The 15,319-nt window shown below is 36.5% G+C and overlaps 1 protein-coding gene across 3 annotated transcripts in view; it reads right to left on the bottom strand.

The window, feature by feature from the left end:
* Window positions 1-15,319, bottom strand: part of ADAMTS6 (ADAM metallopeptidase with thrombospondin type 1 motif 6) — a 147,269-nt gene that overhangs the window by 73,534 nt on the left and 58,416 nt on the right. For all 3 annotated transcript variants that reach the window (XM_042875090.1, XM_042875091.1, XM_042875093.1), the window contains exon 10: window positions 3,979-4,125. In XM_042875090.1, the coding sequence (XP_042731024.1) occupies window positions 3,979-4,125 (147 nt within the window). The remainder of the gene's footprint in view (window positions 1-3,978; window positions 4,126-15,319) is intronic.

Raw genomic sequence — 15,319 nt, 5'->3', positions numbered from 1 at the left:
TATATATATATATATATATATATATATATATATATATATATATATATGCTGCACTCAATGAAGTTTTACCAATTGGTTTTCAACCACAGACAATAATTTTAGGGTTAGTTCACTTCTCCATGAACAGATTTTAGTTTCTACATTTCTCACAGGAACCTTTGTCTTGTAACACTGCTCTCTCACTCTTCAAATCTTAGTGAGCCCTTCTTGTATTTAATTCTATAAAAAGTTTAATGAAATTTAAAGCCCCTGTTAAGCATGCTAAACAATTCAGGTGATAAATTAAATCATTCTTCACTTTAACCAAAGCTTACAGCCAACAGCTATTACCTGCTAGAAGAAACGTTTTCCCCATTAAAATGGTTCTCAGTTGCCATTTCACAGCCTGGGCTATCAGGTCATCATTCTTGGGAGTTTTGATGGACCTATTAGCAATATACACAGCTTTGCTTTGACTTCATTCTCATGAAGTCACATTCACCCTCTATCTGGCTGTCTCACAAAGTAAACTCTTTTCTCGACCAGAGTCTGGCTGAATTGACAACTTTCAAGTAATACTTAATGGCTACTCCTCAGTACCCTCAGTCTGAAAAATTTGTATCCAGATGCAGATCTTAAGAAGTCTTGAGAAAGAAGAGGGTAACACTGAGGTTCTGCTTTCATTGTCACCATGATGACTTGTTTCAAAATGCTTCTGCCTGATGAGAAAGGACAGCATGGCATCAACACTACAAAATAAACACACAGTACAAAACTGTGCGGTTGCAAAGCAGTAGCCCAAGTCAGCATACTAACCTACATGCACACTAACCTACCTTACCACAGTGAACAGTTACTGAGCTTCTGAACAAATGCATTCCAGCTGCACTGGGAGTCATGACTACTCTGCCTCAACTTTTATGGAGACCCACGCTGATAAATCTAAAATATGTTTTACCATACAGACTCATGACCTCACATTTCTTATTGAGTATGTTTGCATTTCATTCCACAATGCTCTATTCTTGATGTTAAATATAACTAAGTGAATTCGATACAAGAAAAAAAATACATACTTGTCATCCTTTTTTGTTGTTTACTGGTTCTGTTGCAGATGTTTTCTCATTTTTTGATGCAAAATTGAAAAAAAAAAAAGGCAGTATAAAATCTGTGTGGAATAAACACCTGCAGACAGAGATGACAGTGCCATTTGAGGCTTTGCCTTTAAACCTCTGAATCAGCTGTTTCCTCATCTGCTGCTAAGTTTTGAAGAGAAATTAGGAAAAAACAAAAATCGAATAATTTTTCCTGTCTGGATTCAAACTGTTCAGCTATTACAGGGGCAGGCAGGGAATTGCTACTACGTGAATCTCACTATTTTTCTCCGCTTCTTGCTCACTGATCATTACCTGAAAATGAAAAGCATCTGCCATTAAGGCTGTTTTTACCTGAACAGATGGGAAAATTGAGGGGAGAGACTGGAAACTTAAGAAAAAAAATATTCACTCTTAACTATTATTTTACCTTGCAAAATCTGGCAACGACTATTTTAAGAACAAAAGCATCAATTCATTTCTAGGATATTAAAAACCAAAACAAGAAGCAGCAGCACAGATTTATAACAAATCTCTAACTGATCGTTTGAGAAATCTGAGTTTTAAAAAGAATGCATAAAAACCAAACAGCTAAGAACAACAGAAACACATTCAATACAGTATTATTCTCCCTTTGTAATAATGTAAGTATAATTTCAGTGGCATCTCACAGGTTTAAAAGCATTAGCAACTTAAAGAAACTTCACTGTGCTTCAGTGGAATGGAAAAGAATATCAAAGATGCTAAGAGTAAATAAAATAAATAAAATCATTTTAACAGAGTAGGAGAGGCACAAGCTAAATTTTTTTAACAGACATAGCTAAAAACTGACTGATCACTATATAAACAGAGGTAGCAAGTAAAGAAACGTGAAAGGTTGTTCAGAATGAAATTTAAAACTATGAAAAAATGTTCAGCAGTATTATATTTTAAGCATAATACAAGCCACAGAATTTATCATGTGTTTCCTTCTCTAAGGACATAAGTAAAAAATACTTTACCCATGGAACAGTCGTCATCAATTTATAAATCATTTTCAAAAAAATTATGAATTCAAAATGAAGTTTAAAAGAGAGTGACAAATAGAAGGAAGACTATAAACAGCAAAAAATGTAATAGTAATAGACAAATCCCCAGTACTACAAGAAATCATAGGAATATAGGAAGCTGGAGCATAGGAAGTTCCACACAAATGTGCATAACAACTTTTTCACTGTGAGGGTGATGGAGCACTGGAACAGGCTGCCCAGGGTGGTGGCTGAGTCTCTTTCTCTTGAGACATTCAAGACCCACTTGGACACCTACCTGTGCAGCCTGCTGTAAGGAGTCTGCTTTGCAGGGGGGTTGGACTCAGTGACCTCTAGAGATCCCTTCCAGACTCTACAATTCTGTAAATCTGTGATTGTGAGAAAATAACTGAAATGTCAGCTGGTGGTCAGGGTTATTGGTAGTGTGGATTAGTCTCATAGCAGAGATGCAAAAATCCTATTCTTTCAAATAGCTGAAGTTTGGCTATATAGTATACTAGAAGGAGTACTATAGAGAGCAGCTCAGCTGAGCAGATATGACTGGCAGCGATCTTGAAGGTTTTTTTTCATACTGTTCGTGTTTAATTAATACATGCATATCTCCTAAGAAAATAACTTATATTGTTGAGAAATCAGCATTATGCACATGTGGGATAATTCATTCAGTATGATTTAGTCTAGACACTCGTTTAAACACTCCAGCACATAAAAGTGGGTGTACTGTTCAGTGAGGTGATACAGAACACCTTAACCTGATACAGTAACCAAAACCAAGTATTTTCCTCTCAACAACCCCTAATATTAATACATTTGATTATGCTCATTATACAGACAGGGAGCCCAAACACATCTGTACAATTCAGTGATTCAGTGTGATAGTAGCTACATTTGAACCAGCTGAAGGAAAACGTTACTGGTCTGGATGGAGCCCTTAGGAAACAGAATTATTATTCTGAAGAAACATCCCTGAAAAAGGAAAAGTTCATTTTATTCTTAGAAATCCAATGACTAGACGATTTGATTGGTTTAAGTCCACCTCTTAACACAAAGTGATTGAATTTCTGAACAACTTTTATTTCTTAAAGAATAATTTCACTGATGACACTGCACCTATCAATCAGTGTCAGCCTGCTCCCATGAACCCACTGTCTCATATACATTTTAAAAACCATTATTAACTAGTTGTCAGTGAACTCACAGTTCTGTGCCTGTCTTTCAATTGCTAACTACACACAACGGCTTCATTATGCGTCATGTAGAGAATGAACACATTTTTGATACTGATGTATTTTGATTATTTTAATTTTTTAATGCAGAAGTAGAATTTTTGGTAGGAATCTATTTCTGGATAAAAATCACTATAGAAGTATAGATTAGCATGGTTTAAAGATATTAATATAAAAATCTATGACAGCTTCAACTCTGATTATTTTCATGAAAGTTGCCAATGAATACAGAAAAACCACAAGACTACATAAAAAAAACACATGAATGGGAGAACAAGGAAAAGGGCTTGAACCTTGTTCCCTTCCTGCATTTCCTCATGTTACACATATATTTAAACAAAAAATTACTTCCTATTAATCACTGACAAATTCTCATCTTCCCTATTTCTCACCTTGAGATTAAGAGAATATGATCACGACTTTAAAATGTTTGAATAAATTAAAACTTAACACCAAGAAAAGGGAAAAAGATTAGAAGCTTTTGCCAGTACACAGGAAAAGAGCTCTACAACGTAACTCTTCACTCATTTGTGCTTTTACATTCTAAAAACATAAATCATTAGAGCCAGCCACTGTATATTTACTAAGTATTTATTCTGAAAGGTGTGAATTTTTCTAATAACTCATGATTTTTCTTGAGAGATTACTTACTCTAAAAAACTGGTGATATAATCCCGACTGCAGGCTGACCAAGAGAAAGGATTGGTGTTTGCTGTAATATGAGCTGCCATTAGTTTTGCTGCTTCGTGACCTTTGGTCCCACAGGAATTTCCTATTCCATCATGGTTCATGCCAAAACTGCCCAAAAGAGGAGAAAAACAGTTCATTATTCTTCTACAGCATCAGACATCTCATAAAATTAAATGTGATTTTTACAGAAATCATATTGGACCTTGGAGAACACAGTCACTATACGAGAATTCCAAGTGGAGAATTAAGATCAGTTATGTTCTGTTTAGTTTACTCAGACCTTGGAATGCTGTACAATTACTTAGCACTCATTTTCACAGTTTTGAAAGCATCTTCTTTTCTAAACCTTCAACGAATATTCAATGTTTGCAAGATGAAGAGCACCCAGTACGGAATATACATTACAGCTTTAATTCTTCTGTTAGTAAACTGGGACAAATAGGGCACATGAATTTGCTGTATGTGTAAGCATTATGTATATGTATGTGTAAGCATTATGTATATGTGTAAGCAGTATGTGTAGGCACACAGTAGCCAAGAATATTTTAAGCAGAATATGGGTTTTGCAATTTCCAGAGTTATACAGTACTCATGCTCCCTCTAACCATTCACAAGGTGACTTGCAGTTTTTTCTATTAGAGCTGTCACTTGTCACAGAAGTTCAAAGCAACAGATTTAAAATCAGTAGAAAATACAGTAAGAAAACTCTGGGTTGAATTTGGCCAACAGAGATTTCCAAATTTATTGACTTTCAACAAAGATGACATGACTCTGGAAAAAGAAATACGGTTAAAAATTGCTTATAACCTAGAAATCCCGTGCTACTGAAACAAGACCTTCACGCTACAGACAACCAGTATAAATTAAAACTTTGAGGTCAACTCAAAGAGAATCTATTTGAAAAGACTTCAGTTATACATGTTAAAACTATCTTAAAATGAAATCTTGACTGCTGTTCCTAGATTGGCAGCATGTACTTCACAGGCCTGACATCACTGAAACACCTGAAGAGAAATATAAAACCATGACCTCTGTTAAAGGTATACATATTTTTAAAATTCCATTTCCTTAGTTTGCCTTTCTTTCACCTGGGACAAAATACCTTATTTATCTAAACATTAACCTTCAGCAACATTAATTCCTGTTTATGAAACTTATGAAGTGAAAGAAGCAGGTACTGAGATACTTAAAAGCTTCTCTGAGCTTCAGAAAGAATGCTTGTCAAAGTGAATGTCGAAACTAAGCTTCTGCATTCCCAGAGCGACACTTCTTTATGTGACATATGAAGAGGTCAGTTTGAAGCCTTCTGTGTTAGAAATTTTAAAAATATTTCTTTCATGATTTCTTACTTAATATTCAGGGATACAAATGTGTTGAAGACTCAGTTTTTTATTTCTAGAAACTTTTTCTTCTGATTACCAGAAAATACATCACTTCCATGCCTATGTTTTCCCATAGTCAGTAGCAATGCCTGCTCTTTCTTAGTTTGGGGTGTAATGCCTCATAAATGCAGAAAGTCACATGCTGTATTATGAATAGGAAACATTTGACTGACATTTTAGGTCATTCTCAAATGAAACTATCACCATTATACAAAAGAATTAGAGCTCTACAAAAAGATCTTGTTGAGTAATGTATGTGCTACAGCGAAACTATCAGATGAGAGTTAATTATCATTGTTAATTTGTTTTTATATTGATAAATTTTTAGGGGAGTGAAGGAGATAGAACTGAATTGGTCTATAATAAAAAAATGTACTTTATTGGCCTAGTTAATTGCCACCATTTCCTAGAATTAATCATATCAGTAGATGTAAGGAATTCTTTTTGAATGACCTCTGTACGATTTCTTGAAATGGAAAACCTTAATTTATAACAGTCCCTATGAGTGTGTTGCTTATAAAAATGGACATTTTATTATGTGGGAAAGTGCTACATTGGATCATGCTGCTATGCTTTTCTGTATGAGAAATACGTATTTCTGACACTCATCTTATTTCTAGTTAGCACGTTCCTATTGTCAAAGAAATCACCGTACTTCAGCAGTCTGGGAAATGAAAGAGTCCAAAAATAATTTTCATCTTTAGGGTCAACCAAGAACAAACTTCATAGTTAAGTATCCTTGCTTTTACCAACAGTCTGTGAAAGATGGTGGCAGCGGTATATCTGATCAAAAGTAAATCTTATGCATACAAGTACTCAAAACATTTCCATGAGTTGATGGATTTATTCATTTATTTAAAAATATTAATTCAACTAAATCATCTATTCCCTTTCACAATGGCTGTTTTACTTGCTGCTGCTTCTGAATTTAGTAGGAAAACTGACCACTAGGTGCAGGTCATTTTTCTGATACTAAGAGAGGAATTTTACAAAAATTGTTATCTTTTTCCAAAGATGGTAGTGGCAGCATGCCCTTACAGCATACTAATTTACACTCCTATGGCAGATGAAAACATATTTTTGTCCAATGTATCTGCTTTATATTCATCATAACATGTTACTTTCATTTGGTCATCATTACACTAAGGCTCCATCTTTCACAAAAGCATGTTTGCAATTCAGTTGGGGTGGGAAGGCAAATTAGAATGAAAAAGTCCTCATAGAGGCACTGCCTTTTTCAAAATGACTAAACAGAAACAGACTGTATTTTTTTCACTGGCTTAAAGATCTTGTCCGAAACTGCCAATACAATTCTAGTTTTAAAAGAACACCCAGATAAGCATGGAGACCGTGACTCTAGTAACTCTGGGGGTTGGACTCGATGTCTGGAGATGCCTTCCAACCCCTGCAGTTCTGTGATTCTGTGAACTGACACGGGAGTTTTCTAAGAAATTACCATTTTCTTTACTATCTCAAGGAAAGATGTTTATGTCAGGAGCACTGAATCACTTTTTTTTTTTTTTTAAACAGCATTATGTCACATTTACACATTTACACATTTACAAAGCTCACATTTACATACAAGAACTATGCAAAGCAGCAGCAATACGAGTTTTAAAATCATTGTAGAAACTTTCCTGCATTTTTTCCTGTTTCTTGTATACTGCTGAGAAATTCTAAATAAACAGCATATCTAGTGCTCTGTTTCTGTTTCATTTATTAACATCTGCAATAGAACAGCTTCTTTTCTTGGCAATGTTTTTACTTATATCTGAAAAAATTTCTCAGAGGATTATTTGTAATACATATCTAACCTATGATGTGACCTCAAAAATCACAGGGGAGATAACAGGGTCTCAGCTGCATTGAATAAAACAGTAACAGATAAACAGAAACCCTAGAGTAAAAGTAAAAGTCTGAATTGACTGAAATTATTTTTGTGAAACAGCCATGCTTTTGCCTTAATTTATTATCCAAACACATAAGATTCAGACGGGACAGATACAAATCAATCTGAATGCTCCTTAATACTGCTTACAGATGTTTATTTCATGTACCATGTACTTTTGTAACACTAAAATTAACTGGAATGTGCTACTCAGGTGAAATATTTTTTTTCCTGACTTGTTAGCAATCTGTTACTTCTGCTTCCCAACATTAATACTGATGATCTGCAAGTCAAGCGAATTCGTAGCTTGGAACACTGGGAACTGCAGAGATACCTAATGTTTGTTTCCTCTAAATACAATACAGTATTCGTAGTCATTTATTATTTTATTAATTTTTAATCACAGAGTAATGAGTTATACTACATATGGGAGAACCCGGCCTAATTCTCTTCAATCAGTGCCTCACACTTTGCTTTGTCACATGTTCAACAATGCAAGGAAGAAAATGCCTGAAAAAGAGACACTCAAAGAGTCAGGTGATGCAACAAAGTCACAGGCAAAATAAATATTGTAAAGATCAAGCTCTTATTTTCCTGTTTTCTGTATTTCAGAAGGTAAATTACAGCTCTGTAACTACATATAGCCATTAGGAAAAATAAATCTTCAAGAGAGAAAAGAAAGAAGATCTAACCTTAATAGGTTTCATTATACTAACTTATTTGACCTAGGAAAGACAAAACAAACACATATAAAAGAATGAAATGAGGCAACTTTCAGCTGAGTATCTTGTGTACCAGGTGCATCACTAGATCTCACTTGACTGAGTCAGTACACTAACTAGATACACTACCCCCACAGCTTTTCTGAAGAACAAAGCAAGGGGCAGAGAAGAGTGAAAACTGTGCACCAATGAAGTGTACTTTCAAGATTTCTAGTAGTAAATAACTACAGATACAATGAGAATATTGAAGGCATTCTTGAACAAGTCTTGCTGTATTTGATACAAGATATAAATAACGAATTGCAATTTACTTGTGTTTATCTGCTTAGGTACGACTGAACAACTTTCTCGTAAACTTTACATCCATTTTACTTTTAGTTTGTTGTTCCAGTAATTGTTACACAGATGTCATTTAAATCTTCAGAAATCTTAAATTTCATCTACTTAAAAGTACTGTATTCATACAGCTTTGAATGACTACATAGAGCCTATACTAAAAAAATCTGTAAACATTAAAACACCCTTAAATGATCTTTTCACATCAGAACATACGCAGAGAGGAAAAAGAAGAGAAAACTAGAATGTTTTGGTATAGTTTTGTTCAATGAATGAGCATGAATTCTGACAAGATATACTATTAGACAATAAAATACATTTTTCTACAATATCAGAGCTATTATATACATGTAACCCACATAGCAATTCCTGAGTGGATATACACAGTAATTTTGTTAATTATGCTCATACCTATTAATAGAAAAATAATGTAAATAATGTAAATTGATACAGAGGAAGTCTGCTTTTATAGCAGTAGAAGGCTAGTAATATTTTATTTTTATTTTTCATCGTATCTTTCACACCATGTCACAATAGAGAGTTCTCCTTCACTGTGGAAGACCTAGATAAATTTCTAGCCAATGTTATTGAAGTATTGGTTATAGCTTCCTATCTGTATGCAAATTGCAGCTAACCGTTAAATGACATAAGAAAAAAGAAAGAGCAAGTATTGAAAATTGGCTTATTTCCATTTGGGATCACAGCCATTGATTTGTTGAAACTAACAGATACTGCATTTTTCCACTCAAGGAAGGGATCAAGATTAGTTACTTCTCTTTTTATTTGCATATCTTACTGTGGACTTTAGCTTTGACTGACGATTTCCTGTATTTTGGGGATTATTATAAGTTTTGGGGCATCCCAATCCTTTACTCTGAAATAACGTAGAATTTCCAATTTCTACTTTAGTTAAATATGTTATTACCCTGCAAACTGGGGAACATACTGATTGAACAATAGTAGCTTTACAACAAGCATATGTGCCATGAAATTAAACACAATTTTAGCATGTTTCTAGCATAACTGTTTTCCTACTTATTTCCTAAATACTTTTCTCTTTGACTTCTCTCTGATGATTAAACGCATACAATCTTGATACATTAGCATAATTTAGTATTAAATAAAATATACAACTATAGAAAAAAAAGCAATTTCACTGAAAAAAAACACAGCCTATTCAGAAACCAAGAGAAATAGCAGGCATCTATAGAAATACTAGAAAAAGAAAAGCAAAAACATTTCTTCCTGGTTTACACTGCCTTAGTTATCCAGTTTTCATGCCACAAGAGTAACATTAAATAATGTTTGCATGCTATGCAAAGGTGAAGTATGAACATAATAGGTTTCTACACTATAGGTCAAAGTGGAAAGCATTGCCTCTAATCAGGAAGCAAACTTTGGAGCTCAGATTTCCTTTGGAAATTCATGATGCCCTGAAGGTTACTATAAATTTTCTTTTCACTCCCAATTTATTCTTCCTATACTTCTGCAGAGGTCTGTTAAACGTTATTACATTACTTTTCCTTGATTAAATGCTTTTATGTAAGACATGATCTTATTATTATATACTTCAAACAATATTTTCAACATATTTAGAATCATAGTCATTTATTTAGACATAAGCCTTTTTCATTTTTAAATGTAAACATATTACAGAAATGAAAATCATTCTTGTAGACTCATATTTACAACATTTTCTTTAAACGCACAAAACGTAATTAAAATGAAGGTCCTAATAAAGAATTTTTAATGGAAATTGTATTCCTTCATATTTGCAATATGAAAAGGCAGACAGAAAATAATATTCAATTAAAAGGAAGAGAGAGTATCTGGGTTTACATGGCTGGTTAGGTCAATTTACTATCTCTTTGTTGTAGAGTTGTAGTGAGCTATAAGATTTCCCCTGAGATTAACCAATCCAAGTTCCCTCAGCCATTCCTCGTAAGACTTGTGCTCCAGAATCATCACCAGCTTTGTTGCTCTTCTTTCAACATGCCCCTCGATGCCAAGGGCCTCGATGCCTTTCTTGCAGGGTGTGGCCCAAACTGAACACTGCACTCAAGGTGCAATCTCCAGTGGCAAGTACAGGGGAATGATCACTTTTCCACTCCTGCTGGCAACACTATTTCTGATACAAGCCAGGATGCCACTGGCCTTCTTGGCCACCTGGACACAATGCTGATTCAAGTCCAGCTGAGCATTAACCAATACCCCCAGGTCTGTTTCCTCTACACAGTCTTTCAGCCACTCTGCCCAAAGCCTGCAGTATTGCCTGCAACTGAAGTGAAGGACCCACATCTTGATCTTGTTGAAGGTCATCTCACTGGTCTCAGCCCAGCTTCCCTGCCTGTCCAGATCCCTCTGCAGAACCCTCCAACCCCCACAAAGATCAACTCTTCCTCTCAGCTTGGTGTCATCTTCAGACTTACTGAGGGTGCACTCAATCCCCCCATCCAGGTCGTCAATAAAGATTCTGAACAGGACAGGCCCAGTATCAATCCCCGGAGAACACCGCTCTTGACTGGTCGCCAGCTGGATTTAACTCCATTTACTACCACCCTCCGGGCCAGGCCTGGCCATCCAGACAGTTCTTTACCCAGTAAAGAGCATACCTGTCTAAGCCATCGGCTGCCAACTTTTCCAGGAGAATACTATGAAAGACAGAGTTAAAAGCTTTGTTGAATTCTAGGTAGACTTCATCAATAGCCTTTCTCACATCCATCACATCGTAGGAGATCAGGTTGGTCAAGCAGGATCTCCCTTTCATGAATCCATGCTGGCTGGGCCTGATCCCCTTGTTGTCCCACACATGCCACATGGTCTCACTCAAGATGATCTGCCAATTACCTACACTGGCACCAATGTCAGGCCACTCTGTCTGTAGTTCCCTGAATCCACCTTACAACCCTTCCTGTAGATGGAAATCACATAGGCAGGCCTCCAATATTCTAGGACCTCTCAATTTGACCAAGAATGCTAACAGAAGATGGAAAGTGGCATGGCAATCACCTCCACCAGCTCCCTCAGCGTCTTCTGGTGGATCCCAGGTGGAGTAATAGGTCTCCAGATGTTTCCACATGAATGCTGGGGGTTTTATTCTGCTCCCCATCCCAGATTTCCAGGTCAGGGGATAGAGCACCCCAAGGATAACTAATCCGACTTTCAAAGACAGACGTAAAGAAGGCTCTGAGAACCTCAGCCTTATCCTCAGTGGTCACATTTCCCATTGCACCCAGGAAAGGATGGAAATCCTCCTTAGCCCTCCTCTTACTTTTAGTACATTTGTTAATTTTTTTTGTCTCTTTTACACCAACAACCAAATTGAGTTCAAGCTGGGCTTTTGCCTAATTCTCTCCCTGGCCCACTCTGGATTTTGTCTGATTAACAGCAGTATTAGCAGCAATATAAAGCTATTCTAAGAACTATATATAGGGAGAAATACTGTAAAACTCAATACCATTCTTTATGCTCTCAAGAAAAACTCGGTTGATTACAGTGCTATAGATGCCTTCAATAAAGCAGTTCATTATGAACCTTGTCTACACAGTTTAACTGCACAAAACAAGGATATATAAATATACATAAACTACAATTTTTAAGGAAGCCAAAAAAACACTTTTAAAATTCCATACAAATATTTAACAGAAAGTATGACTAGCCATAATAATCACTCTCACATTCTCTATCTCATAACGTCTCCATGGCTTTTCTGGATAATATTGTTTGACCAAATGTAAGTTACTGGAATAAATACAAGGGTAAATTAATTACATTTATTATGCTGTGGTACACAGAAAGTCAGAATGGATAAACTAAGGGCTTCATAGAGTCACAGAATCATAGAATGGTTTGGGCTGTAAGGAACCATTAAAGATTATCTAGTCCAACCCCTCAGCCATAGGCAGGGACATCTTCCACTATAAAAGGTTGCCCAAAGCCCCCACCCATGTCATCCAGGAACAATTCAAGGGAGAGGGCATCCACTACTTCAGCCATTTGTTCCAGTGCCTCACCATCCTCACAGTGAAAAACATCTTGCTTATATCTAATAAAAATCTACCTCCTTTTCCTGTTTAAAACTATTGCTCTATGTCCTGTCACTGCTAGGCCCAGTAAAAACTCTTTCTCCATTCTTATTACAAGCTTTAGCATAGATAAATCATTTAAATGGTTCTAATTTTCATCATACGTCATTTTCATCAGCCAATTTCCTATTTTCATCATATGTATGAAACAGAAAAACAATAATTTTGGTGCAGCAAAAAAAAAACTTTTCAATGCTCCTTGAAAACACTATTTTACAAACATATGTAAGAACTTTCTAGTACACACATTAATAAAACTCACTTATAGAAGAAGGAAGTCAAAAGGAATTATTAACTTCCTTCACAGAGACATTTAGTCACGTTATGTGTGAATAGGATTTGATGCTTGGATTTCACAAAACATTATAAACCATGAAGATATTTTAACCACGTATTTTTTCCAGCTTCTAGTGAAGATACCTACATAGCATGTTTGTTTTCAATTTCATGTTTACAGTGCAGTTTTCTTTATCATGTCTGCATCAGATAAAATCTAATTAATATGATTTGTTTTTTCAGGGCAGCATTTGACAAGTCATATAAGCTAGACTAAAAGGTGAAAGCCTGAAAGAGCTGAGATTTCAAAATTTCAAAACACTTTCTGTATAAAAAGCCAAGAACTACTGACTGTAGCAAGCAAAGATGGTTAACAAAAAGCCTGAGATCAAAGGATACATACTACAGAAATACTGTTTTTCTTAAATCAAAGTCATAATATCACCAAATATTCTGAGTTGGGAAGGACACACAAGGATTATGGGAGTCCAACCCCTGGCTCCACAAAGGACCATCCAAAATTCAATCGGTAAGTGTGAGAGCATAGTTCCAACTTCATGAACTCTGGCAGCTCCGTGCCATCACCGATGCCCTAAGGAATGTGTTCCAGAGCCTTACTACTCTCTGGCGAAGAACCTGTCCCTAACCCCACCCTCCCCTGGCACAGCTCCATGCCGTTCCCTCAGGCCCTGTCGCTTCCACACAGAGCAGAGCTCAGCGCTGCCCTCCGCTCCTTGTGAGGAGCTGCAGCCGCCATCAGGCCTCCCCTCAGCTCTTCTGCTCTGCACTGAAGAAATCCCGAGAACATTGCTGGTCCTCATATGTTTTGCCTTCTAGATCCTTCTCAAACTTAGCAGCCTTCCACAGACACTCTTTAGTAGCTTTATGTCCTCCTTATATAACTCCACCCAATGCTGGAAGTGAGGTCACTCAGCAGAGATCAGAGCAGAACACCCTGGGTGCACACCAGGGTACAGCTGGCCCTTTGGGCTGCCTGGGCACACTGCTGGCTCACATTCAACCTATCATCAACCAGAACACCAGATCACTCTTTGCAGGACTGTTCTCCAGCATCTCATCCCTATGTCTGTACAGATATATTCAGGGTTGGCCCGTAACTAGTGCAGAATCCAGCACTTGCTCTTGATGAACTTCATGCCATTAGTGACATCCCAGCCCTTTGGTTTGTCAAGATCTCTCTGCAAAGCCTCTTCTTTCTCAAGGGAGCTTCTCACAAGTTAGTGACAAATACAAACTTAGAATAAATTCAGATCCTACGTCCAGGTCATTCATTGAAGTATCTGACACACCAGTCAGCTGTTCCCTCATCACACTATGTTTTTGTCTAGCTGTAGATTTTTGTTTAGAGGAATACTGTGAGAAAAAGTATTCAAAGCTTTACCAAAATCCAGAAAGATGATGTCAACTGGCTTCCCTTAGACAACTAGGTAACATTGTCATAAAAATTGATTATGTTTGTTAAACATGAACCCACTGGTTGTAATAAACCCATGCTGGCTGCAAAGACTGCACCATCTTTTAGGTGCTTTTCACTAAATCCCAGAATAATCTCCCTAATTTCTCCAGGCATTAAAATGAGACTGACAGATCTGCAGCAAACAATGTCTTCTTTCTTGCCCTGCTCAAAAATTGCAATGTTTGTCAGCTTCCAGTCCACTCTCCAGATTGCAAAGGCTGCTGAAAAATAATTGAGAGAAGGACATTTCAAGACTCACAAGGACATCTGACAGCTCTTGGAGTAACATAGGATGAATCCCATTGAGCCCCATAGACTTACACTCTTTCAGCTGCAGCAGCAAATCTCTCACAAGTTCCAAGTTGGCTGAGCACTTAATATTTCCACAGCCCATAGTTTGAAGTGATTCACCAAGTAATAGACCAGTGTTATCTCTTGTCCTCTTTTGATTCTTAAAATACTTAAGTGTCCCTTTTGGTGACCTCAAGCTTCAACTTTAGTTGAGTTTTGGACACACAGTTTTTCTCTGTACAATGGCAAACAGTATCACTTTAGTCCTCCTGCATCATTTGACCTTACTTCCAAAGTGTGCACACTTTCCTTTTCTGTCTAGGCTCTGCTCAGCCAAGCCTTCTTTCTGCTCTCTTGACTTGACTTGCCTGACTTGTACTCTTAAAAGATGGCTCTTAAAAAAGTGACCAGCATTGATGGACCCCAGTGTGTTCATCACAAACACAATAAATAAAAAACTTCCCTCTGGAATGAAATCTATTTGCTGACTTTTTTTTAAAGTCAAAAAGAAAGACAGTCACTCCACTGTCCATTTTAAACCAGACCAAAATCAAAACAACAGATCGTCTTAAGCATGTTAAGAACAAATTTGAATATTGCAGAAGTAATAAATTCTTACAAAGGTAAGCTTAAAAAAATGTGGAGAGGGAATAAATTTACAAGAATAACATAACAGAAACCCTATCCAATTTGGAGATGTAATCTCTCTAAGGATCTTATTGTGTTAATACAAAAAAAAAGCTTAATTTGTTAGTTTTTTCCTTTTTTTGTGTGTTGATAAATGGAACACAAGCACCTCAGAGTGACCTCCGTAGTACATCTGAGGTCTGTCTACACCAAAAAGC

Source organism: Lagopus leucura, unplaced genomic scaffold, assembly GCF_019238085.1.
Source record: "Lagopus leucura isolate 7727_CA_CO unplaced genomic scaffold, USGS_WTPT01 Super-Scaffold_100014, whole genome shotgun sequence".
In the NCBI taxonomy this organism is placed as follows: domain Eukaryota; kingdom Metazoa; phylum Chordata; class Aves; order Galliformes; family Phasianidae; genus Lagopus; species Lagopus leucura.
The sequence above is the reverse complement of the archived record's forward strand: the minus strand, read 5'-3'. Positions and strand labels throughout refer to the sequence as shown.